Source organism: Ambystoma mexicanum, chromosome 11 (genome assembly GCF_040938575.1).
Source record: "Ambystoma mexicanum isolate Mex_15411 chromosome 11, UKY_AmexF1_1, whole genome shotgun sequence".
Classification (NCBI taxonomy): Eukaryota; Metazoa; Chordata; class Amphibia; order Caudata; family Ambystomatidae; genus Ambystoma; species Ambystoma mexicanum.
The window spans coordinates 960,873,132-960,899,543 of NC_090934.1; the positions used below are offsets into that span (position 1 = coordinate 960,873,132).

Genomic DNA, 26,412 nt, shown 5'->3' on the forward strand with positions numbered 1-26,412 from the left:
TGAGGGCCTTTGCTTTTCTTTCGGGCTATTAATGTCTTTCCCTGATTGTTGCCCCCTTAGGTATGCAGAGGTTCGCTACTTGGGTTCGGCTCCAGCCTGGATTTATGGACGTGCAGCGTATGAAGAAAGGTAGGTTCAGCGCGAAGTGCGGCACGCTAATGTCTTTTTGGGCTAACCTGTATTCTTTATTCCTTTTTAGGTTACGATGGTCTTTCGGGGCGTGTGGTGATTTCCGGAGCGGAACCGGCCAAGATATGCCCAGCCAGGAGAGGAGATTTTGGTTGCTGCTGAGAGTGCCGCGAGTAACCTGTTTAACGTTGTCCCTTTTTCTCTCCTCTCCAGGTGCTTCGTTCCGGTGCGAGCGCGAAGTCCAGCAGATGCTGCCAACGGGATGGAAGACCGCGAGCAGCTGGGATCGAAGGCTGGAAGACTGCAAGTAAGCTGGAACTGCTAATGATTTTCTTTTGTCTCCTCTGCAGGTCCGCGATTCCAGGAACGCCGGGTAATGGTCTCTGAACACGGTGAGCGTTACGCTGCTGGCTGCAGAATAACGCGAAGCACGTTCTTTAACTTGGGTGTGGTTTATATAGCCTACCTGTAAAGTAGCCCAGGTAAAGTAGTCCGGGCTACCACACCCTAAAACACTGCACCGCACAGTCTGGTTCTTAGGGACTAGACTGTGTGGGTGTCTCCATGTTGGCTGCAGGCCTCCACATAAGAAATAGTCCCTTCTAGTCCCATTCCAAGTATGAGCCTGGCGCCAAAGGCGCCAGGACTGACTCCACGAGAGTCCCCAGTGAAAATGCAAGGCCCTTGAGGCCCCAAATGAACCCGGAGCCCTAACCCTACCTGGCATGTGACCATGCCAGTGGGGCTCTGGGTCACGGGTCGTGACACATACCCCCAGAGATGTCTGCTTAGAAACCAGGCTGAAAAAGAACTTGACAGGATGTTAATGTTAAAGGACATTTGTACGGCGCACTATCACCACCGGAGTGGTCCCCTGGCGCTCTGGCGGCTCTGAAAGAGGAGGGGAGGTTGTGTTAGTGGGAGGAAGCAGGAAAAGTGCAAGAGAGCAGTGATGTGCTGTTGGCGGTCTCGGCCCGGTAGGTCCGTTGGCTGGGCCTGGGGTGTTTGCGGCCGGTAGTCGTCGTGTACTGTTGTGCAAGACTATGGGCCTCATTACATGGTAGGCGCTAAGGGATTACCGGTACCGGTAAGGTCACCGGTGCCGGTAATCCCTTAGCGTCCTACTACGAGGTCCCTCAGCGGGTCCCGTCCTTAACGCCTGGTCTGACCAGGCGTTAAGGACGGGACCCGCTGAGGGACTTCAGAGCTAATAACGGTACCGCGAATTGCGGTACCGTTATTAGCTCCTTCCCCATTCCCATTGAGCCCTATTGGGGCTCAAATGGGAATGGGGAATGGTTTTTGGAATGGGGATTAACCGGGTCCTCCAGGGTCGGAATGACCCGGTAAATCCCCATACCGCCTACCCGGACCTGGTATACGGTAAGGGAGTAGCCATGCCGCTAATAGCGGCATGGTTACCTCCTACCATGTAATGAGGCCCTATGTGTGTTTTTGTTTTGTTGTTGCAATGTAGTAAAGTTTGTGCGGTTTGTTGTGCTGTAGGTTTTGGTTGTGTTTGGTTTGGAGTTTGAGAGGTGTATGCAGAAAGGGAAATTGTTAGTAGGGTTGGTTAGTTTGCGTCTCTATCCAGAATTGGGGCGCTCGGCTTGCGTAGTCTCACCTGATGCGGCTCTGTCCTGATCTGGGTCCGACTGGCATACAGGTTCCTTACTCCTCTGGCCCCCACCTCTAACATGTTCTCTTACAGCTCCCCTTATCCTCCCTTCATACTCATGCGGCCAGTGCACCTGCCAATGTCAACCTCTCAGGTAGTGTGGTGATTGCCAATATCTCGACAATTCCACACCACTGTGATACCTGCCGCTAACTAAGGGGTGGGCGAAAGCGTTGGTGGGATTGTCTGGGGTAGTTGACAGTCTCCGTGCGTGCTGCCTGTGTTCCAGTCTATCCGGTGTCACCCGTCCAGGTGCCATGGGAGTTACCCTCTCGTGTCTGGGATGTCTGTGTCCTTTCCGGTTTAGTCATCCTTTTTCCGGTTTTGGTTTCCAGATTTAGTCTGTGGTGTTGAAGAGCCAGGTTTTTAGTGATTTCCTGAATTTCAGGTGATCTTCAGTGTTTCTTATTTCTTTTGGGATGTTGTTCCAGGTTTTTGTGGCTAAGTGGTAGAAAGCGGTGCCTCCAAGTTTTTTCTTAAGGTATGGTTTGAGTTCCACGCGGATTTGGTTGCTTGATCGGAGGGGTCTCGTTGGTTTGTAGACTGTAATTTTCTTTTGTAGGAACTCTGCTCCTTGTCCGCTGATTGCCCTGTGCGTTATGCACATTGTTTTGAAGGTGATGCAATGTTTTACTGGGAGCCAGTGTAGTGTTTTTAGGGCTGGACTGATGTGGTCTCTTCTGGATAGTTTGAGCATTAGTCTTGCTGCTGCATTTTGGATCCGTTGCAGTTTCTTCAGGAGGTATTCTGGTATACCGAGGCAGAGGCTGTTTGCATAGTCGATTTTTGACATGATTAGGGTGACGATAGTGAGTGTTTTGTGCGTGAAGGAGAGGAAAGGTAGAATTCTTCTTGCCGTGTGGAGGAGGAAAAAGCATTTCTTGTTATGGATGGTATGTGTAACCACGTATAGTCCTCTTAGCGACCTTATCCAGAAGACCATCAAGAAAAACTGGCACATGGTGAAACACGCAGGGTCACTAAACAAAGTTCTGTGTTTTGCATTTAAGAAAAACAAAAATCTGAGTGAATCTCTGGTGCATACATTTCTGGAGCCGGTTATACGCATTAATACCCTGTGGAACCATCCCCCAATCGTAGGACACTACAAATGTGGACAATGTTTTGCATGTGCCCTCACAATTCAGAAAAAAGTCTTTGAGTATAAAAATGTAAGTGGATCCTGAGAGAACATACCAACTGCAACACTAAAGGTGTGATCTACATCATTGAATGCCCCTGCAGCCTGCTTTATGTAGGCAAGACTATTAGACCAATTAAAATGCAAATTTAGTTTACCGGTTTTGCATCAGAAAGAAGTCTCGTGATAAACCACCGGTTGACCATTTCACCCTAAAAAACCTCAGACCTCAGATGGTTCATCATAAAGAAACTGACACCGACTGTGAGAGGGGGCTACTTGAACAAGACACTGACCCATCTAGAACAAAGATGTGTCCACAAGTTAGACACTGTTAAACTTGGACTAAACATATCTGTAGAGTGTAAATCCTCCTTATGATATCTCCCATATGAGACCCGTAGGGTGCATCAGCTCTCTACACCACACAGGGTTTATTGCACTTGACCCAGCATTGAAGTTTGAAAGCATGTGCCAATGGCCTTTTTTTCCAGACAGTCTAATCCAGTGCCCCCACAGCTCGTGTCTCCGACTAGGGGGCCCTGGCACACACAGACCAGCAATGACACACCAGTGAGCCTCACTGGGGCCCTCACCATAGGCATTTTTACTGATTAGATCACTTAATGTCTTTGTATCACTCGGTCCGTTGCCATGGCAACGGCTCCTACAAAGGCATTTAGCACCATGGCTTTTACTATCTAGAGACTAGGTAGTGTACAACTGTCTGATAGCTCAATATTTCCATCGAGCGAGCAGCCACACCACTCTATCAGGGTCCTAACACCTACAACTGCCTCCAAAATGGCGACCGCCACTCCAATAGCGGGGACCATTAGGAACGGTTTGCGCTCCGCCACACTCATCTGGGTGGATAACACTGGGCATAATACTGCCCCCCCCCAAATTGCAATTTTGCTTTTCTCAATTTATTATACCCCGTTCCCTCCGGACCATTACCATGGCAATGGAGCGCACATAAGGATTTTGCATTATGGTTTTTACACATTTGAGGCCAGGTTAATGCATAATTAACTGGCAGTCCTATACTCTAATCCAGTGAGCAGATACACCACCTAGTTTGGTGACTGCCACGTCGAACCTTACAAAATGGCCACCGCTATTTAAAGAGCGGTGACCATAGCAACGGCGTCCGCATCACCAGAACGCTGGCTGCAGTGCCCGCGACCTCGTCTGCCTGAACACATTACCAGTACCTGTCCCAACATACTGCAGGAAACTTTTTGAGCATCTGCCATTACGCCAAGCTCATGCCCGCTCCAGGCACGGGACCAAAGAATGTCGACTCGAACCATACGACGAAATCACAGGTAACTCAATTCCCTGTGCATTTGTCACCACCAGCGCAATCATATTAGCTACTGGTAACCATGTGCATTCTTGCAGGTTAAACACATCCGGTCCCGCATTAGCAGCACCATCTCAAGTGTATTCTATCTCGTGGCGCACCCACGCCCCCTTGAATAAGGTAAGCGTTGTTCTCTATTGCGCTCAATACAGAGTGTTTGTCCTGATCGATTAGGGATACACTAATCCCTCCTTCTCTATCCCAATTGGCGTCCAGTAACTTTCACGCTAAGAGACACCTCAGGTCCTTGGACCAACACTCTCCCGCCTGTGGCTCTAATGCCTCCCCACAAGGTAAGCTGTGTCCACCTGGCTTTTGGGACACATGGTGATTTAGTCACGTTTCTTGTCCAATAGCACCCCTCTTACTGTGCCTTACTGTGCCTCATTCATCTTCACAGCATTCTCTGAACACCTAGACGCCTCAGTCTCTGCCCCTACACGAACATGGCTAGAATATAGCCACTACAAAAGGCCGAAACACCTTGGTGTAGACATTAACTTTTGAATCACAGCGTCACAAATGGTTTCACAGTATATAATTGTTGTTCATTATTTGTATCCACTGTAATTGTTTACCTGATTTGATTCCTGTCGTGTTTGTGTATCAACAGTAGATTTTGTAGTATGTTGACTCTATGTACTTATGTACAAGGAACCCAACTTGCTACTGTTTGTCTTGCAATCTATATTGCTTTATCTGTATAATTTGGTGTTCTGAATTATACAAAAAACAATAAGTGTGTATATATGCTACAAATCTTAAAAAGGAGTATTACAACAATTCAAGTGTGGTACTTAAAACATTCTGTGATCCAAGAATGAGCAATAAGCGGGTAAGCTGGTCCTAATGATCCGTTCAGTTGTAATGCTTCTGGTAAATACCTACGACCTCATTCAGCATTTCTTTTGTATTCCATCGCATTAGCACCCTGGCGGGGGGAGCCAGCCAATCAGGGGGATAGGAACACAGGGTTGAACCGCTGGCAAAAGCCTGCGTTCCATGCCACCTGTTGGCCGGCTCCCCACACTGCCATCTTCCCCCCAGCCTCTGTTCCCTTATTTTTTGTTTTCCATTTCCCACCCCCGCTGACCTGTTTGTTGTGGCGGCGCAGGCCGGCACCACAGCTACTCCTCTTGCTTCTCTGGCTGCCATGGAAAAGGATTTCATTCATTGAATGAAAGGCATTTTTTCCCCGTTTTATTTTAGCACCCGTGTTCCCGCTTTGGTAACCCTGGGTGCTAATGACATTAAGGGACTGGAACGGGTGCTAAACGCCACATTCAAGAGCGCCAGGCAGGGAAGCACAAGCATTTATGCTCAAGCCAGCACCATCAGGAATAACCTCCTGTTAAGCCTCAAAACAACAGCTCTCTGGTATTCCTGCTCTCCCCATGCCTGCACAGGGTTAGTGCAGAAATGCCCGATAGTTGTTGAGCTTAACAAAAGACACTTGACATGAAATTAACACCAACATGGATCTTAAGGTCATTTCAGAGGCCCCACCTTGCATGAGTTTGATAAATTATCAACAGAAAATGGTAGTTTTGTAATGAAAATCAGATATCTAGCGGAACTGTATCAGTCTGGGCCAGAACAAAAACACTGTCAAAAAAATCTCAGATGATAGTTGAGAAGTATTGCTAATGTTAGTAAAACAAGAATTACTCACCGAATAAGAAAATACTCTGTTCCTGGAGTAAAGCTTACAATGTCTAAATTAAGACCGAACGAGGAAATAACAATAACTCCAGACATTCCAACCCATTCAGCTATGGAGAAAAAAAGGACTGTTATTGCAAAATGTAAATAAGTAGTGCATGTTGTAAAATCAGAGGGTGTTGAACTTTCTTCAATTTGTCTGTACAGTACACAGTATATATTTTGTAGTCATCTGAAAATATTGGCGATTGTAAATAGTTTAGAAGTTCTCACATATCTATAGTATCCTGAAAGATGTTCACAACCATAAGTTAAAATAGAAAGTCAGGAAGACATGAAAGTTAAGTTGCAAAACAATGTTAAATCAAAGGAAAATTGAATAACGTTTTTTGGGGGGGGGTATGAGGATTCTCAATGATCAGCCAAGTATCAGTTTTGAAAATAGCTGAATCTGGACGTTGTTTTATGTTATGGAAAAAGCAAATACAATAAACAAAGTAGTAGCAAAGGTTCATGGCGCTTTAAATGCAGTCATCCTGTTGGTGTCAAAGGAAAGTGTGTGATTGGGATTGCAAACACTAATGAGCTGCATCGTAATTCTTTTGCTGTGAAAAAAAAGTAAAGGAGCTATTAAAGGGGACCTTATTAGAGAAGGCTGGTAGAGCTTAGTGAACAAAGTAGTAGTTTTGGAAGTTGCATGATTGCAATCATGAACACCAAACGATTAGTAGGAAATCAAAATCCTTGGAAGAAGCGTTTTTTTGTGTGAATGCGTGTCAGGAGTGCTCATAGTGTGGCTTCTCTGATGAAAGTTGATGGCGATTAGCAAGAAGAGTAGTAATTTGAAAAGTGTGGTGGTTGCAAAGATTTATGTGTTGGAACGCCCTGCTCACTTACTAATAATGTTTGTTACTCCGAGTCCTAATCGTTGTCATCCCAGTACAAAGAAATTAGGGCCACCCCTACCGCCTAGACATTTAGCCGGATTACTAATAAACAAATCAAAACAAATGAAACATATTTTTTTTCTCTTTCAGGGAGCAAGGCGCCAACCTCAGGACAGCTTTTTGAACATAAATCAGGAGTACAAAACCACATCAATCTGGAGGGAGGGTTGAGTAGTAGAACTTGGGCAAGGAAGAGGGACTTGGAGTAATGACAAATATAGGTGAGTAGCCAGGGCATTATCCTTTCACCCACGACTAGTCCCCCCAAAAAATAGGCTATAGTAAGTAGCGCCAGTGATATTGACAACATAAATAACATTACACAAAACTGCAGCACACCAGTTTAAATGGAATCCAGGGCACTACCATCAGTGGTTAGTACAGTTCATTACCACTCCCAAAAGCAGCAGTATAATAAATCAGAGTCAATTTATAGTGGCATAGGAAAGTAGCCACAAGGCAAATCTCAAGAACCGAAGTGCCATTGAAAGATGCCCATGATGCGGAAACCCATGTGACAGTGACCATGGTCAACAGAGACAATCCAGTCAAAATCGACGGGGCAGATTTTTCGGTGGAAAATGCAGATTTCTAACGAGACAAAATTGTCAGCAGAATTTAGAAATCACATACAGATTTTGAAATGTTTGGACAGTTCCCGCAGCTTTCCCTCTGTAATTTCCGACTCTGTGTAAGTAGGGCAAATATTTCTGCAGATTTTCACAAAGTTTTCCGTAGATTTGCATTGCCTCTCCTGATGAGAGTGAAGAAAGAGTACTTTTTGCTTCTTCATGCCCTATTCAACACCATGCGACTTGGGCTGTAGCGCTGTGGGGTTAGTGACAGGAGCTGAAGATGGATGCTGAGGAACACTTTGCAATGAGAGGCAGAAGGAAGATTTGAGAATGAGAGTCTGGGGACAGGAACCATCCGATGAAGGTGCTAGAAATCCCTGGTTGAACCCACCAAAGTCAAAAGCAGGGATTGTATGTAGAGGGAACAAATGAACTAGGAAAGAAGAGACAGTAGTAGACACTGTTAGGCAGAATCCTGTGCAGTTCCCCTAGGGAGCACTACAGAAGATTAAGTCTACAGGTATATGCAATAAATCCCTTTTGGTATCAGTCCGTACCACAAAAATTTTGTTGGTAGCTGTGGCTGAGCAGTCAGACTTATCTCAAGAGGGAGATGAGCAGTATTCAGGGTTTACACAATAGGACTACAATACTATGGAACAAGGAAACACTGACCAAAGCTTTGTATTAAAAAGAATATATATATATATATATTTATTTTACACACTCTTAAGTTAGCACACAAATCACTATCATTAAACTAAATTAAAACAGTCAGGAAAAATATACACACTCCCTTTTTAAATTGTAGACAAGTTTGAGCAAGAATGAAAACTGAGCAAAACGGCACAGCGTAAACTAAGCAGAAATGGCACCCTAACAATTTCTTCAGAGGGAGGCAAAGGGCAAGTAATATAGGGTTAAACTCCTAAACACACCAGCAACACTTCCCAATTAGATTGTGAACAAGTTAGGCAAGGCAATACTTTAGTATAGCAATACTTTGATGAAAACCGAGCAAAATGGCACTTCAAAAATATAGCAAGGGGAAGGAAAAGGTGGTTATAAGAGTTTAGGTGCACCAACACATTTCTTAGTGAGAAGCAATCTTGAGAAGGCAGTTGTAACAGATTTAGCCAGAGTCAAGAGGCCTGTGCCAGAGTCAGTGGTACAAGGCAAATGCCCACGATCAAACTGTTCTTGTAGCTGCAGTCAAGTCTTTGTTTAACGAGTTGAAAAGGTGGTTGCAGATGTAAAAAGATAATGTTAGACGAAAGGGGCGGCCAACCCAGGAGATAAGTAAAGGATTTAAAACACCTTTAGCAGTACCCAACGAAACGGGAGGCCTGGCGGAACAAAGTACCTTAAAAGTGGAAGAGGCTCCTGCGGTGGCGGTAGCTCCTGGCAGTTCCTGCAGTTCGGGAGATCAAGCAGAGGAAGAGAGGCTCTCGTCGTGGAAGAAGGTTCGAGTTACTGCACTGCCCAGGGATGAAACCAGCCACAGTGATGCCAAGAAGAATAAAAGGTACGCTACTTCAAATTGCGGTCGTGGTGGACGGGTGCATGGCTATCCGGTCTCCTAGTGCCTGGCACTGGCAATTCGACCAAGACAGGTCCTGGAAGGTGATTGGTGAACTGGTTGGCCCCACCAGCTCAAGGGAAGAAGACTCTTGCAGGTGAAGATCTTCTGAAGTCGTTGGAGAAAAGTGGTGAGGATCTGCAGCAGGACTTCACCGGTGGTTCAGTCGTTGCAGATGTCTTCAGCTTCTCTCCTCTTCGGGTTTCTTAGTTCCAGTGGCGCCCTGCTTTTATGCAGAACAAAAACCCATTCATACGGCCTAGCTGTCACTCACACAGTGGGGTGGCTATCCTGGCGGGATAACCCCCCAGCCTATCAGGGCAGAGTGCAACTTGGGTTGCCTGGGTAATCCTGTCCAGGGTGCCTATTCCCCCTCCCACACATCCTGTCTACCACCAGACTCAGTGGCGCCGAGAGGAGGGATTCTGTGTAGAAGCCTGCCAAAACGACGAACAAAGGATCCCCGACCTGGGTTAGGATTTCAGTGAAAGACACGAGAAAGAAATATTAACAAAGATCTGGCAATAAAAACCTACCGGAGTAAAGTTAATATTAAAATAAACCGGCGGTATGTTAGAGACTGTCAGTAAAAGTGGTAGCCTCGAAAAATCGGATAATCCCATAGGAATATATTTGCGGTCGAATATTTACAGTAGTAACCACTGCCAACAGCCAGAAACTTTGGAGAGAGGGACTGGACAGTACCCTCTCGAAAATGAACACTAGGGAAAAACTATTAACCCTTTCCAGTACTTCCATAGTAAGATGGGTTGTACTGGTTTTGTTCATATCTATTGACTAGTAAATTCAATGGGGACTTTACATGCCCTGGGAGACAGTAGTCAGTCCCCCCAGGGTGTGGAGTCGATGTTTGGGGGTCACTATGACACCCCTGTGTTACTGCACTGAGGGTGCTGTGTAATACACATGTCAAAAAGATGATTCCTATGAGGGTGAGAAAACCCCATAGACCATAAGCACACAAGATAGCCTAAAACACACAGTAGCATTTTGTCGAAGAGTGGGGAAAAAAAGAGTCTCACTCTTAGCAGGAGAAAAAAATAAACCCTTAAAATCCAGCAAAGCTGCTGGGGGACTCTATAGGTAAGGGAAATTAGCCTTAGAAGAGAATTCACCCTAACACTCCCCCCCAGAGTAAGGGACAGGAGGATCTAATCCACTCCTGGATGAGTCTCTTACCTCTAGTCAGTTAAAAACATCCTAGAGAGACCATCAGCATTTTGGTGGTGACATCCTGACCTGTGCTCAATGGTAAAATCAAACCCTTGGAGGCAGATTGACCATCTTAACAGTTTTGGGTTTTCCCCTTTCATTTGCACCAACCATCTCAAGGGTTGGTGGTCAGTCTGAATAACAAAAGTAGAACCATACAAGTATGGCCTAAACTTCTTCAGAGCCCACACAATGGCAAAACCTTCTCTCTCAAGAGTTGCCCACCTTGTTTCCGGTTCCTTCAGTTTCCTACTGATAAAGCAAATGGGGTGTTCCCTACCTTTCTCATCCAGTTGACTAAGGACTGCACCTATACCTTTATTGGAAGCATCTGTTTGCACAATGAAGGGTTGGTGGTAGGCAGAAGCTCTTAGAACTGGAGCTTGACAAAGGGCTCTTTTCAGGCTTTCAAAGACCTGATTGCACTCTGCATTCCATTTGACCTTTTTTGTGAATTTTGGAGACGAGATTACATTCAGTGGAGAAGATATGATCCCATAGTTCTCAATGAAATTCCTGTAATACCCAGTGAGGCCTAAGAAGGCTGTCACCTGAGTTTGAGTAGTAGGTGTTGTCCAATTTTGCAGACCTTCTATCTTGCTGGGCAATGGCCTTATTTCACCACCTCCTACCTCATGACCAATGTAGATCCCTTTACTCTGACCAATTTGACATTTGCTTGCCTTCATGGTCAGTTGGGCCTGCTCAAGAGCCTGCAAAACATATCCTAGGTGGTCAACATGTTCTTTCCAAGTATGGCTGAGCACTGCAATGTCATCCAAGTATGCCATGCAGAAGTCCTCCCTCCCATTCAAAACCTGATTAACCATCCTTTGGAATGTGGCAGGTGCATTCTTTAATCCAAAAGGCATAACCTTGAATTGGTATAGGCCAACTGGGGTGGAGAATGCAGTTTTCTCCTTGGAATGGTCTGTCAGGGCTATTTGCCAATAGCCTGACGTGATATCAAATGTGCTGTGGAACTTGGCTGAACCAAGTCTATCCACCAGCTCATCTGTCCTTGGCAAAGGATGGGCATCAGTCTTAGTGACTGCATTTAGAGCTCTATAGTCCACGCAGAATCTCAACACCTTGGATCCTGCCTTTGGTACTAACACAACTTGGCTAGACCATGGACTAGTAGAGGGTTCCATTACCCCAAGATCAAGCATCTTGTTGACCTCTCCTTTGATGTGGGTTCTTACATTCTCTGACATTCTGTAACCCCTGCTTTTGACAGGTAAACAGTCACCAGTGTTGATGTCATACTGGCCCCAAGGGGTCAAGCCTGGTGAAAGTGAAAACAAGGGGGCAAATTGATTCAACAAAACATTTCACTCCTCCTGTTGTTCAGAAGTCAGATTAGAAGAGAGATTAACTCCTATCATCTCATCTAAAGGTTTGCCTCTGAGAAGGTCAGGCAGAGGTTCACTCTCCTCCTCCTCCTCTTGAGCTGAAGCTAGAAGAAAAGCTCTGAGTTCTGGTCTCGAAACATAAGCTTTTAGACGGTTGGTTTGAAAGACTCTGGGAGCCTCCTTCGGATTGCCTAAATCCACCAGATAATTCATTTCTCCAAGTTTTCCCTGAATCTTGACGGGTCCTATCCACTTATCCTGCAAGGCCCTCTGTCTTGTTGGCACCATAACAAGAACTAGCTGGTCTTGAGCGAACTCAACCATGTTGGCCTTCTGGTCATGCCAATGCTGAACCAGAGCCTGACCTGCTTTCAAGTTATCACTTGCCTCAGCCATCATGTGTGACATCCTCCTCCGGAGTCCTATCACATAGTCAGTCACTCTGACTGGCTTGGGGTAAGGAACACTCTCCAACCCCTCCTTAATCAGGGCCTATGGACCTCTTACTGGATGGCCATAGAGAAGTTCAAAGGGACTGTAGCCCACTCCCTCCTGAGGGACTTCTCTATTTGCAAAGAGAAGGCATGGCGGTAGGAGATCCCACTTCTTCTTAAGGGGGTCTTCTAAAGCTCCTATCATGCTCTTCGTGGTTCTGTTGAACCTTTCTACCAACCCATTTGTCTGAGGGTGGTATGCGGTTGAGAACTTGTAGGTAACTCCACAGTTTTTCCACATGGCCTTCATGTAGTGGGACATAAAATGTGACCCCCTGTCGGATATTACCTCCTTAGGAACCCCAACCCTGGTAAAAATACCAAGGAGGGCCTTAGCCACAGCCTGAGCTGTAACAGTCCTCATAGGAATTGCTTCAGGGTACCTAGTAGCATGGTCTACTACAACAAGGATAAACTTGTTGCCTGAAGAGATTGGAGGGACAAGAGGACCGACAATGTCGATTCCCACCCTCTCAAATAGTACTCCCACCACAGGGAGAGGCACTAAAGGTGCCACGTTCTTAGAACCACTCTTACCAGAACTTTGGCAGGTGTGGCAACTATTGCAAAACTTATCTACCTCAGCCCCCATTTTAGGCCAATAAAAGTAGAGAGATCCTTTCCTTGGTCTTCTTGAAACTCAAGTGACCAGCCAAAGGTATCTCATGGGTTAGTTGCAAGAATTGGAGTCTGTTCTCTTGGGGCACTACAAGTCTTTCGTAGTCTCCAGGGATTGACTCAGTCGGTTCACTGTAGAAAAGGCCGGCTTCTCAGTGCAACCTATACTTGCCAGGCTCCTGCCCTTCAAGCTGAGAAGCTGCCTGGTGGCGAAGACCTTCCAGAGTTGGACATTCTCTTTGCCCCTTACTGAAGTCTGCCCTGTTGGGTCCACCTTCTGCCAGTAAAGACTGCAGCTCAGGAAGGTCCAAAGGGTCCAGATCTCCAATAAGATCCTGGCCTTCTACTAGATCTGAACCCTCAGGCTCTAGTTCAACCACGCAGGGCCGTACCTCACTGTCAGCCTCAGCTGGAGGAGGAATCACAGGTGTGATTTTGTACAACCTAGGGGATTTCCTGGTTGGAAGCACAGGAGTGCTTTCTGCTGGTTTCTTCTTAGAAGTCTTGGGTTTTCCCTTTGCTTCTGGTTGCTAAGAAACTGCAGTTAGTAACTCCAGTGGAGTAGGAGTGATTTATTTTTCAATCATCTCCTCAGGAGTGCCTCTAAAGGTCCTCTCCCTTGCAGGTCTGGTGAGCTCCTGTAATCTTTTACTAGGTGGTCTGGGAGTACTTGATACTACTCCAAGATCTTTAAGATCATTGCCCAATAACACCCTTACAGGTAATTCAGATTGTACACTAACAGGTATCCTGACAGTCATTTCATTGGATGAGAGGTGGTAACTGGGGAAGCATCCGCACGGGCCCTCCAGCTAACTTGGTGAGGCGTTCGGGTGCCTTAGCAACATCCTCCACCTTGAAAAAAAGATTCTTTCACCACAGTTATGCTGGCTCCAGTGTCTCTAATGGCAGGGGTCTCCTGACCATTCACTAGGACACTGGGCCTCATTACGAGGTTCGCGGAACGGGTTAACCGCCTCCACTAATGGAGGCGGACCCGTTAAACCTGTCCCGCGAAATTACGAGGTCCCCTCGCGGGACCCGGTAAGGATGCCTGGCAAAACCAGATGTTGTTACCGGGTCCCGTGAGGGTAAGAGGGAGCAAACAACGGGCCGCTCGTAATCGGCCCGTTGTTAGCTCCCTCTCCCATTCCCATTGAGCCCTATGGGGGCTCAGATGGGATTGGGGAAGTCCCAGGCCTGGGTTCTCAGAGGGAGGAATTACCGGGCCCCCCGTCTCGGAATAGCCCGGTAATTCCCCATTCTGGGAACCCAGTAAAGGAGCCCAGTTTGGCGGCAGCCCTGGAGCTAATAGCTCCATGGCTACTGCAAAACTCGTAATGAGGCCCACTGTCTTTATAATACTCTTTAGTATTATTTGGTTTAGAATTAAACACATCTAAATTCTGTTGTTCCCACAACCCCAAGGATACTAAAGATACACTAGCTGAGACTCGGATGGGGTCTTCAGCCAGTAGTTGAAAGTTTCCACTGAACATTTGTACTTCCTCCTCTGGAGCAAAGGCTAAGGAGACAGTGTGGACCCCTGAAGGTTTACCCTTACGTCTGGGATCCCCTTTCACATGGTCAGTTGAACCACAAACATAACATTTTCAAAATGTCTTTATGAATGGTGGTTTGTTCTGACCTCCTTCTGGTCTCGGACCAGAAGATACACTAGCTTGATTTGGTTTCCCTTGTGGCTTACCCTTAGAGTTTTGTTTGTGGCCCTCTTTGGAATTTGAATTATTTGAAGTCTCTTTGTTGTCTTTCTTAGGCTGCTTTCCCTCATCCTTTTTCTGAGTGACCCCTAAATCCTTGTGAGTAGCCCTGTTGGCAACCCACAAGTCAGCAGCCTTAGCTAGTTTCTTGGAATCTATTTCATTTGAATCAGCCAAGTGCTGTCTGAGCTCAGGAGAGCAGGCATCATAGATAGACTCCAACATGACAAGATTTTTCATTCCTTCATAAGTGTTCACTGGTTTATAGTGACATTTTCGAATGTAATAATTTTGAATGCCTTAATGTCAAATGAAAAATTTTGAAAATAAAATGTCTTTTTTTTTTAATGGGGGGGTTCTCCCCAACCCCTTTATTTTTAATTGACCCTCTTTTTACTAACTAAACTGAAAAAAAACGATAAAATAAAAAATATATATTTGAAAAAAATGTTTCGACATTTCTTTCGACATTAATGCATTCAAAATTGTGCATTCGAAATTTTAACTGGATAAAGTGTTCACTCTGTAACCCTTAATCCATCCCTCTAAGTTTTTCAAACATTCATTACCCAAGTAGCCAAAGGGGTACTATCATGCTTTTTGAGGGTCCTACGCCTCTTAAGGTCCTGGGAAGGGGTCTTCCCAAATCTAGCAATTAAAGCTAGCTTTACACATTCATAATCCATCCTATCCACCTCCCCCAACTCCATTACCATATCAGATGCAACAGGTGGGAGCCTAGAGAATAACCAGGGGATCAAGTGATTCCCTGCGATTTCCTGGAGCCCATGATTGTACTCAAACATAGCTAACCAATCAAACACATCCAACTTAGGTTCATACATACCCACAATCTCTTTAGGCATCCGGGGTCTCTTTGGACTGGAAGATCTAGAGGATTCGGGGAGAGAAGCATTTTCCAAAGACAATGGCCCTCATTCCGAGTTAGGACTACACCATGGGGTAAAGAGCTCCATGGTTGGCAACCATGGAGCTATTTACTCCATGGAATACCGGCATGGTGAATGGAGTAATTACCGGTCCATTCCAAGGTTGGATGGACCGGTAATTCCCCATTCACCATAGCCCTTCCCCATCCCCATTTCTGCCCCCATAGGGCTCAATGGGAATGGGGAAGGAGGTAATTACGGCACCGTAAATTACGGTGCCGTAATTTACTCCAAGGTCACTTTGCGGGTCCCGTAATTTACTCCTGCTAAAAGCAGGAGGTAAAGAGGGACCCGCAAAGGGAACTCGGAATACAGAGGTAAGGGATTACCGCCATCGGTGCCCTTACAGGCGCCGGTAATCCCTTACCTCCAACCTCGGAATGACCCCCAATTTCTTAATCTCTAGCTCATGATTGAGCTACATTTCTTTGAGCCTTAGTTCTTGATGTTTCTGTTCAGTTTGGGCACTAATTCTGTTGAATTCAAGTTCAAGCCTAATTTTTTCTAGTGAGATAAATTCAAGACTTAATGTGGGACCTGACAATGGTCCAGTAGCCAAAGCTTGAGGCCTTTGAGCAGGCAGAGGGCCAGAGGGGGTTACATTGTCAGCCTCCTCTTCCTCATCTGCTTCAACAATAACATCATCAACATTATCATCCTCAATGTTTGCTACATTTGCTGGAGGGGTAGGCACTATAACCCCACTCTCCAGTCTTTGTTTTTCTAACAATCTTTCAATCATTTCTGATTTCTTGCCTTTCACAGGATAGGAAGACTTTTCTGTCTGTACAGATCCCTTAAATAATCAGCAGTATTTACAAGGAGGTTCACCTGGCTATAGCTTTCCATCTTTGACTTTTTAAAATGAACTTTTAGAGATTGTTAAGCCTTGTGGTTAATTGAAACAAGGTACTAGCAGCACTCTAAAAAGTAAATCCAATACTTTTATCCTTACTGCTGTACACCATTGTTAGGCAGAATTCTGTGCAGTTCCCTTAGGGAGCATTACAGAAGATTAAGACTACAGGTATATGCAATAAATCTCCTTTGGTATCAGTCCGTACCACAAAGATTTAGTTGGTAGCTGTGGCTGAGCAGTCAGACTTATCTCAAGAGGGAGATTAGCAGTATTAAGGGTTTACACAATAGGACTACAATACTATACTACAAGGAAACCCTGACCAAAGCTTTGTATTAAAAAGAATATATATATTTATTTTACACACTCTTAAGTTCACACACAAATCACTATCATTAAAGTAAGTTAAAACAGTCAGGAAAAATATACACACTCCCTTTTTAAATTGTAGACAAGTTTGAGCAAGAGTGAAAACTGAGCAAAACGGCACAGTGTAAACTAAGCAGAAATGGCACTCTAACAATTTCTTCAGAGGGAGAGAAAGGACAAGTCATACAGGGTTACACTCCTAAACACACCAGCAACACTTCCCAATTAGATTGTGAACAAGTTAGGCAAGGCAATACTTTAGTATAGGCAATACTTTGATGAAAACCGAGCAAAATGGCACTTCAGCAATATAGCAAGGGGAAGGAAAGTGTGGTTATAAGAGTTTAGGTACACCAACACATTTCTTAGTGAGAAGAAATCTAGAGAAGACAGTTGTAACAGATTTAGCCAGAGTCAAGAGGCCTGTGCCAGAGTCAGTTGTACAAAGCAAATGCCCAAGGTCAAACTATTCTTGTAGCTGCAGTCAAGTCTTTGTTTAACGAGTTGAAAAGGTGGTTGCAGATGTAAAAAGATAATGTTAGACGAAAGGGGCAGCCAACCCAGGAGGTAAGTAAAGGATTTAAAACACCTTTAGCAGTACCCAACGAAACGGGAGGCCGGCCGGAATGTACCTTAAAAGTGGAAGAGGCTCCTGCAGTGGTTGTAGTTCCTGGCAGTTCCTGCAGTTCGGGAGATCCAGCAGAGGAAGAGAGGCTCTCGTCGTGGAGGAAGGTTCGAGTTACTGCACTGCCCAGGGATGAAACCAGCCGCGGTGATGCCATGACGAATAAAAGGTACGCTCCTTTAAATCGCGGTCATGGTGGACGGGTGCCTGGCTATCCGGTCTCCTAGCGCTTGGCACTGGCGATTCGACCAAGGCATGTCCGGGAAGGCGATTGGCGAACTGGTTGGCCCCACCAGCTCAAGGGAAGAAGACTCTTGCAGGTGAAGATCTTCTCAAGTCGTTGGAGAAAAGTGGTGAGGATCTGCAGCAGGGCTTCACCGGTGGTTCAGTCGTTGCAGATGTCTTCAGCTTCTCTCCTCTTCGGGTTTCTTAGTTCCAGTGGCGACGTCTTGTCCTCCAGCCCTCAGAGCCCTGCTTTTATGCAGAAAAACCCCCATTCATACAGCCTAGCTGTCACGCACACAGTGGGGTGGCTATCCTGGCGGGATAACCCCCCAGGCTATCATGGCAGAGTGCGACTTGGGTTGCCTAGGTAACCCTGTCCAGTGTGCCTATTCCCCCTCCCACAAATCCTGTCTACCCCAGACTCAGTGGCGCCGAGAGGAGGGCTTCTGTGCAGAAGCCTGCCAAAAGGACGAACAAAGGATCCCCGACCTGGGTTAGGATTTCAGAGAAAGACACGAGAAAGAAATATGAACAAAGATCTGGCAATAAAAACCTACCGGAGTAAAGTTAATATTAAAATAAACCAGCGGTATGTTAGAGGCTGTCAGTAAAAGTGGTAGCCCCGAACAATGGGAAAATCTCGTAGGAAAATATTCGCTGTCGAATATTTACAGTAGTAACCACTGCCACCAGCCAGAAACTTTGGAGAGAGGGACTGGACGGTACCCTCTCGAAAATGAACACTGGGGAAAAACTATTAACCCTTTCCAGTACTTCCATAGTAAGATGGATTTTACTGGTTTTGTTCATATCTATTGAATAGTAAAGTCAATGGGGACTTTACATGCCCTGGGAGACAGTAGTCAGTCCCAGGGTATGGAGTCTATGTTTGGGGGTCACTATGACACCCCTGTGTTACTGCACTGAGGGTGCTGTGTAACACACATGTTAAAAAGATGATTCCTATGAGGGTGAGAAAAAAAAAAACCCATAGACCATAAGCACACAAGATAGCCTAAAACACACACTAGCAATCTGTCTAAGAGTGGGAAATAAGAGTCTCACTCTTAGCAGGAGAAAAAAATAAACCCTTCAAATACAGCAAAGCTGCTGGGGGACTCTATAGGTAAGGGAAATTAGCCTTAGAAGAGAATTCTCCCTAACAGACACGTTCAAGGAGCGAGTGAGACCCTGCCTTATCAGAGCCTCATAGGACGAGGAGTCCTCTGGTGAGTGATCATCGTAGATGGGAACAGTATAAAGATATCGTTCATTGCTCCTTTGACTGAGGAACAGAGAGCACAAAGCAGCTGAAGAAGTGTAAATCTCAGCCACTGGTATAACCTAGAATGTTGAGAGAGAGTGCAAGGAATTGCGCTGCATCCTGATACATGGAGTAAACTCCCTCCATTGTGTAACCTTGTTATGCACTGGAGGAACTTCACTGAAAAAAACAGCCACTAAAACTTGTGAGAAAAAGAGTAATCACACTGCATCCTGGAAGTGGATGTAAAGGTTCACAAACAAGAGATACACATAGTTAGAGCTAAGGTGTCCTCTTTTTTAGGGGGCTGTGTGGCTGAGGACTGATTTAGACAAGTAACAGAAAGTGCCACAACAAACAGCTACCCACCTATACACGCATTAGATGTGCTTGGTTGTAAAAAGTGCTACTTAACATGTCGGTCAATAGATCCAGGCATAGAGAATAGAGATAAACATTTTAATCAATATATATAAAAACATTTGGAACATTTTCCATGTAAGACAATAGACAAAAATGCATTTTGATAACGAACAAAGAAAGAATATCACATAAAAAGCAAACTCATGTGACGGTCATGTTTTTCAATAATTGAACAAAACCACAAATTTCATAGAGTGGCAAAATTGTGATGTTAGTAATAATGTGTAGTGAACACATAATGATTTTCATAATCTTTAAATGATAATTGCTAGTCCTTGACTACGTCGACACAGAGGAATGTGTTTCTGGGAAACAGTGATGATGCTTGGAGAAAATCTATAGCCGATTTTAACCGCTAATAGAAGTATACTGATCCCGTCTTCAGGACTAAAGATGGTGGCATCACATCAATAGTGTCAGATTAGAGGGTGAGAAACCGTCAGGTAACTTTTCTTGTTATAACAATCTAAAAACCAAAAGGCACAAAAAACGGCGAATTGGTAACGTAAAAATGTAAAACCGAATTTAAAGGTGACATATCTCTATTTGAGTGCACTTACAACTTCTTGCACTAACCTTTCAATTGCTTTGATAACGTGTATGGTCGCAAATGGGGAGAATGATTTAACCGGATTCGGCTTCTATCACTGTGTAGATTAACAGTGACTGGGGCTGAAATAAACAAAAAATGCAAGTACCTTTAGGGGACTTTACACTTTACAAGATATTTCTTATTATTTTTACCTGTAAGTGAATTACTATTATTTTCATGAGTATCATGCAAGATTCTGCACATTAGTATGTTATTTGTATTTGAAAGTGCTCGTACGCAAATCAGTGCATATTTGCCACTGATATTGCAGTGGTATCATGCTGGCACCTAACATGTGCAATCCTAGGGCCAGCATGTGAAAAAGATGTTATTAACCATATGCAGAAGCAAATGGCATTTAGATGACATATTGTATATAAATACCTCGTATTGGTGATTCCACAAACGAGGCGGTTGCAAGTCTGAACGCTTGACCAGCGTGTTGTTTAGCATGTCATGATGCCGGGCTGTATCAAAACGAAAAGTTAGATATTTTTACCGGACTTCGTGTTAAGTATGAAAAACTTAGAGCGAGTGAGCGTGCTGCGGATTCGCTTACCTTCTGTTAATGTTAGCGTTGTTAAATCAAAACCCGCTTTTCGATTCGGTGTAGCTAGACGCCGTGTTGAATCAAAATGAATCCACAGTTGTCGTATCCGGAAGTGATTTGAAAGAGAGGCTGTGTGCAACTAGACCGCAACTTCCAAGTTGTTTTTCAAGACTGAGCAGCCATCTTTAAGTAAAAAATGGCCGACCATTAGCAGCAAAAGAGGTGAAACATATAGATATGTCGAGCTCACGGGATGCCGCTATTTCATCAAAAACTGGCATGGCCATGTGTACCATTAAGACGGAGTATCACTATAATGGCATGAGAGCCAAGGAAAACGAAATTTAAAACGTTTTTCTACAACGGAAGTATCCGAGGTGTAAGGGCAAAACAGCCCTAGGTATTGTTGCATACATGCACACTGAGGACCAAACATATTGCAAAGATGCAAAATTGTTTTTTAGGGCAGACGCACGAAGTGTAAGAATGAAGAAACACAAAATGTTTATAGCATGGATGCATGCATAACAGCAAGCACATTTATCTCTGGATATAGATAAATATCAAATATGTTTCAAAATTTTTTTTGAACAGAATAAATTGATAGATGTTAAATCATGTGTGCAAGTTTATGTCGCATAAAGAGGGAACTTGCTAAGTTGTAGAAGGTCATTTTTGGAGAAACAGGCTCCACTCAATTCCAACATTTAGGCCTGCTTGTACGGTGTTTAAATTATAGATCCATTTCTGTTCTAATTGTTTCAGCTTCCGATCCCTGTCTCCACCTCGAGGGTGGGCCGGCACTTTTTGAATGATGTACCATTGTATATCTTTGGCGGTATGTTTAGCCTTCAAAAAATGGGATACCAGAGGTTTATCGGGTACTGAATTCTTTACACAAGAGCGGTGTTCACAAATGCGCTGTTTGATAGGTCTCTTAGTTTTGCCAATATACATCAAGCCACATGGACATGTAATAGCGTAAATGGCCCACGGTGTATTACAATTTGTGAAATTATTTAGATACCAGGTGCGGCCGTTGAGGATAACGGACTTGATGTTTTTTGTCAAATCACAGACTGAACAATTCCCACATTTAAAGTGACCACTAACCGGTGGTAGCTGCCACAGTGTTGTTTGTTGGAAAGTAGGCAGTTTTTGCAGGATTTGGTAAGTGTGGACTAACTTATCACGCAAATTTGGCTTGCGCTTAAAGGCAAAGCGTGTTTTGTGGATGGAAAAATCTTCAGTTTGGATTAGAGGCCAATTTTTTAGAATGCAGCGATGCAAGTCGTTGCTAATAGGTGAATACGTAGAGACACATGTTATTTTGTCTTCTTGGACCTTTATTTGTTTCTCTAGGCAATCAGATCTATTGATATTACGTGCTCTTTTCATAGATCTTCGGATAATGTGAGATGGATATCCGCGTTCTTTTAACCTGAGAGATAGATTTTGACTGTTGGTCTCAACTTCTTCTTTTGTCGAACAATTGCGCCTAATCCTCAAGAATTGTCCGAACGGTAGATTTTCGCGTAGAGATTGCGGATGAAAACTTTTGAATGACAGAAGAGAATTTTTATCTGTCGGTTTCTTGTGTAAGGTGGTGTTAAGATCACCAGTGGGTTTTTTGTAAATTACCAGATCTAAGAAGGCTATTTGTTTATGATCGAAGTTCATTGTGAATTTAATACATGGATCTCGTGAATTTATCCATTGTAGAAATTCACACAGGGAAGTTACATCACCTCGCCACAGCATAAACACATCGTCGATGTAACAATGCCAGGCTTTTATTTGTGTTTTGAATGGGTTACTCTCATGGTATACTGATTCTTGTTCTAGGTTGTCAATAAATAAGTTTGCTAGGTCTGGAGCAAACGTTGCACCCATACTGGTGCCAGGGAGTTGTTGATAATAGGTGTCTTCTACCATGAAGAAATTATTCACTAAGGCAATTTTGATGCATTCACAGATGAAATTTGAGGGCACAGATCGATCTTCTCTTTTTTCCAAGTATGTATGTATGATTTCAATGCAGCGGAGTTGAGGAATACTGGTATAAAGGGATTCTACATCTAGAGTGACCAAAATGTCACTAAGTTCTGAAGTGATATTATAGATGATTTTTATCATGCAGGTAGTATCTTGCACATATGATCTCATCTTGAGGATGAACGGTCTGAGAAAGAAGTCTGTATAGATTGACAATGGTTCTAGCAAAGAACCGATGGCAGCAACAATGGGGCGCCCGCGAGGGTTGAGGGCGTTCTTATGAATCTTAGGAAGACAGTATAAAGCCGGAGTAGTGGGGGCACTTATGGTAAGAAACGATTTTTCGTTATCGTCAATCCAGCCTTCGGTGTGAGCATGAAGGAGGAGACTTCTAATTTCATCTTTTATTCCATTTGTGGGATTACCCGGTGTTTTCTAATTGCTTCTTGATTTCAGCTTTATATTTTAATGTATCCCAAAGCACAACTCCCCCGCCTTTATCTGCAGGTTTAATTACAAAAAGGTCATTAGTTTCAAGACCTCTAAGAGCTGCCTTCTCATCTTTTGAAAGATTGTTGATACATTTATTCTTTGTTTTGATGAGAGATTTCATTTCTCAGAGTACTTTATTTTCAAAACTCAAAATCTCAGACGCGACCATAGATGTTAATGGGGTGAAAGATGAGGATGGTTTCAAGCCTGTTGCACTTTTGTCTTGCAATATCGGGTCCTTGTCCCGAAAGAAGTATTTTAATCTTATAATGCGACAGAAGTTTCACATTTCAGTTTCTGTTTGGAACAATTTTGCATTGTTGGTCGGTACAAACGATAGTCCTTTGCTTAAAAGAGCAATTTCGGTTGGAGTCAGAACATGCTCATTCAGATTAAAGATCGGAATCCCTAAAATTGGGGTTCTCAGGTTTGAGGAGGTGGTTGCCATTGGCGGGTGCGCATCCCATGGTTGCCTGGTTGCCGCATTTTGCCTCTTTTTCCCCTTCCTTGAAAAAACTGGCCTCGTGAAGAATTGCCTCCTCTATTGTTGGGAGTGCTATTACCAGAGGAAGAGTCACTGCTTGCACTGGAGTTAGCAAATGAGACACATTTTTTGTAGGGTTTTGGCCATTGAGGACCTCGAGAAAGGCCTTGATTGGCGTTCATGGTTTGAAAGAACCCTGGGACTAAATACGGGTGAATGCATCAAAATTGCCTTAGTGAATAATTTCTTCATGGTAGAAGACACTTATTATCAACAACTCCATGGCACCAGTTTGAAACTTATTTGATATTTATCTATATCCAGAGATAAATGTGCTTGCTGTTATGCATGCATCCATGCTATAAACATTTTGTGTTTCTTCATTCTTACACTTCGGGCGTCTGCCCTAAAAAACAATTTTGCATCTTTGCAATATGTTTGGTCCTCAGTGTGCATGTATGCAACAACACCTAGGGCTGTTTTGCCCTTACACCTCGGATACTTCCGTTGTAGAAAAACATTTTAAATTTCGTTTTCCTTGGCCCTCATGCCATTATAGTGATACTCCGTCTTAATGGTACACATGGCCATGCCAGTTTTTGATGAAATAGCGGCATCCCGTGAGCTCGACATATCTATATGTTTCACCTCTTTTGCTGCTAATGGTCAGCCATTTTTTACTTAAAGATGGCTGCTCAGTCTTGAAAAACAACTCGGAAGTTGCGGTCTAGTTGCACACAGCCTCTCTTTCAAATCACTTCCGGATACGACAACTGTGGATTCATTTTGATTCAACACGGCTTCTAGCTACACCGAATCGAAAAGCGGGTTTTGATTTAACAACGCTAACATTAACAGAAGGTAAGCGAAGCCGCAGCACGCTCACTCGCTCTAAGTTTCTCATACTTAACACGAAGTCCGGTAAAAATATCTAACTTTTCGTTTTGATACAGCCCGGCATCATGACATGCTAAACAACACGCTGGTCAAGCGTTCAGACTTGCAACCGCCTCGTTTGTGGAATCACCAATACTAGGTATTTATATACAATATGTCATCTAAATGCCATTTGCTTCTGCATATGGTTAATAACATCTTTTTCACATGCTGGCCCTAGGGTTGCACATGTTAGGTGCCGGCATGATACCACTGCAATATCAGTGGCAAATATGCACTGATTTGCGTACGAGCACTTTCAAATACAAATAACATACTAATGTGCAGAATCTTGCATGATACTCATGAAAATAATACTAATTCACTTACAGGTAAAAATAATAAGAAATATCTTGTAAAGTGTAAAGCCCCAGTCACTGTTAATCTACACAGTGATAGAAGCCGAATCTGGTTAAATCATTCTCCCCATTCGCGACCATACACGTTATCAAAGCAATTGAAAGGTTAGTGCAAGAAGTTGTAAGTGCACTCAAATAGAGATATGTCACCTTTAAATTCGGTTTTACATTTTTACGTTACCAATTCGCCGTTTTTTGTGCCTTTTGGTTTTTAGATTGTTATAACAAGAAAAGTTACCTGACGGTTTCTCACCCTCAATTCTGACACTATTGATGTGATGCCACCATCTTCCGTCCTGAAGACGGGATCAGTATACTTCTATTAGAGGTTAAAATCGGCTATAGATTTTCTCCAAGCATCATCACTGTTTCCCAGAAACAGATTCCTCTGTGTCGACGGAGTCAAGGACTAGCAATTATCATTTAAAGATTATGAAAATCATTATGTGTTCACTACACATTATTACTAACATCACAATTTTGCCACTCTATGAAATTTGTGGTTTTGTTCAATTATTGAAAAACATGACCGTCACATGAGTTTGCTTTTTATGTGATATTCTTCTTTGTTCGTTATCAAAATGCATTTTTGTCTATTGTCTTACATGGAAAATGTTCCAAATGTTTTTATATATATTGATTAAAATGTTTAGCTCTATTCTCTATGCCTGGATCTATTGACCGACATGTTAAGTAGCACTTTTTACAACCAAGCACATCGAATGCGTGTATAGGTGGGTAGCTGTTTGTTGTGGCACTTTCTGCTACTTAAAGGTTCACAAACATGCAATAGTAACCGGCAAACACAGAGTGAAGGAGGAACCACACTGCATCCTGGAACCCAGGGAGAAAGTTCCCAAGTGCATAACAACAACAAAGTAAACATTGTGAGAGAAAGCTAGATTATGTGCTGCACCCGAGAAACTGAAGTAAAGTTTTCTAAGTATCTAGCAAGTCAATGTGAACATATTTATCTTTATATGTGTCTATTAGAAAACGTAAATACAGAGTGAAAGAGGAACCGCACTGCATCCTGGAACCCAGGGAGAAAGTTCCCAAGTGCATAACAACAACAAAGTAAACATTGTGAGAGAAAGCTAGATTATGTGCTGCACCCGAGAAACTGAAGTGATGTTTTCTAAGTATCTAGCAAGTCAATGTGAACATATTTATCTTTATATGTGTCTATTAGAAAACATTACTCACTGAAGAGACTACTGTACTGCAAGCCCAGAGTCCCCTTTCCTCAATACTGTATGAGCGTCGCTGAATGAGACCAGACCATTTGCACCACAAAACAAAATGTTTCCCATTTATTTTACTGACACGCAATGGCTGGCTGCGGGCATCATGACAATCCCGTAGCCGTGCCCTCTATCGCCCAACCTCAGCCCCCTGTTTCATGGGTCGCTGTTATGTTCCTGCCCCGCGCGGAGGCATAGCGTGGTAGGCCGCAATGACGCAGCTCCAGCCAGAGCGAGAAGGAAAGACACGACACACGCTGCTAGGGTCTGTGCCCGGAACTGCCTCCCTCGCGCAGGGGCGGGGCTTTTATTCAGTCGCCCTACATCACCGCGTAGCGGGGCAAAGGGCGGATATAACATTCCTCCTTTATTATAAACAAAACACGACAGTAAAACACACCAACACAAACGTTACTGCTACTACTCATAACGGAACTGCAGTTGTACACTCCCATCTCCAAACGTCCAGAGTCCCACCTACCACACATAGTCCTTGAGCCGAGGTGGCGGCTGGATGGCAGCCCTCAGGCCATACCGTCCACCC

General features: G+C 44.1%; 1 protein-coding gene across 1 annotated transcript in view; it reads right to left on the reverse strand.

Moving 5' to 3' along the window:
• The window catches only part of LOC138505085 (sperm-specific sodium:proton exchanger-like), a 3,031,181-nt gene that overhangs the window by 1,982,383 nt on the left and 1,022,386 nt on the right, over nucleotides 1-26,412 (reverse strand). The window contains exon 7 of the mRNA XM_069625402.1: nucleotides 5,990-6,089. Within this exon, the coding sequence (XP_069481503.1) occupies nucleotides 5,990-6,089 (100 nt within the window). The remainder of the gene's footprint in view (nucleotides 1-5,989; nucleotides 6,090-26,412) is intronic.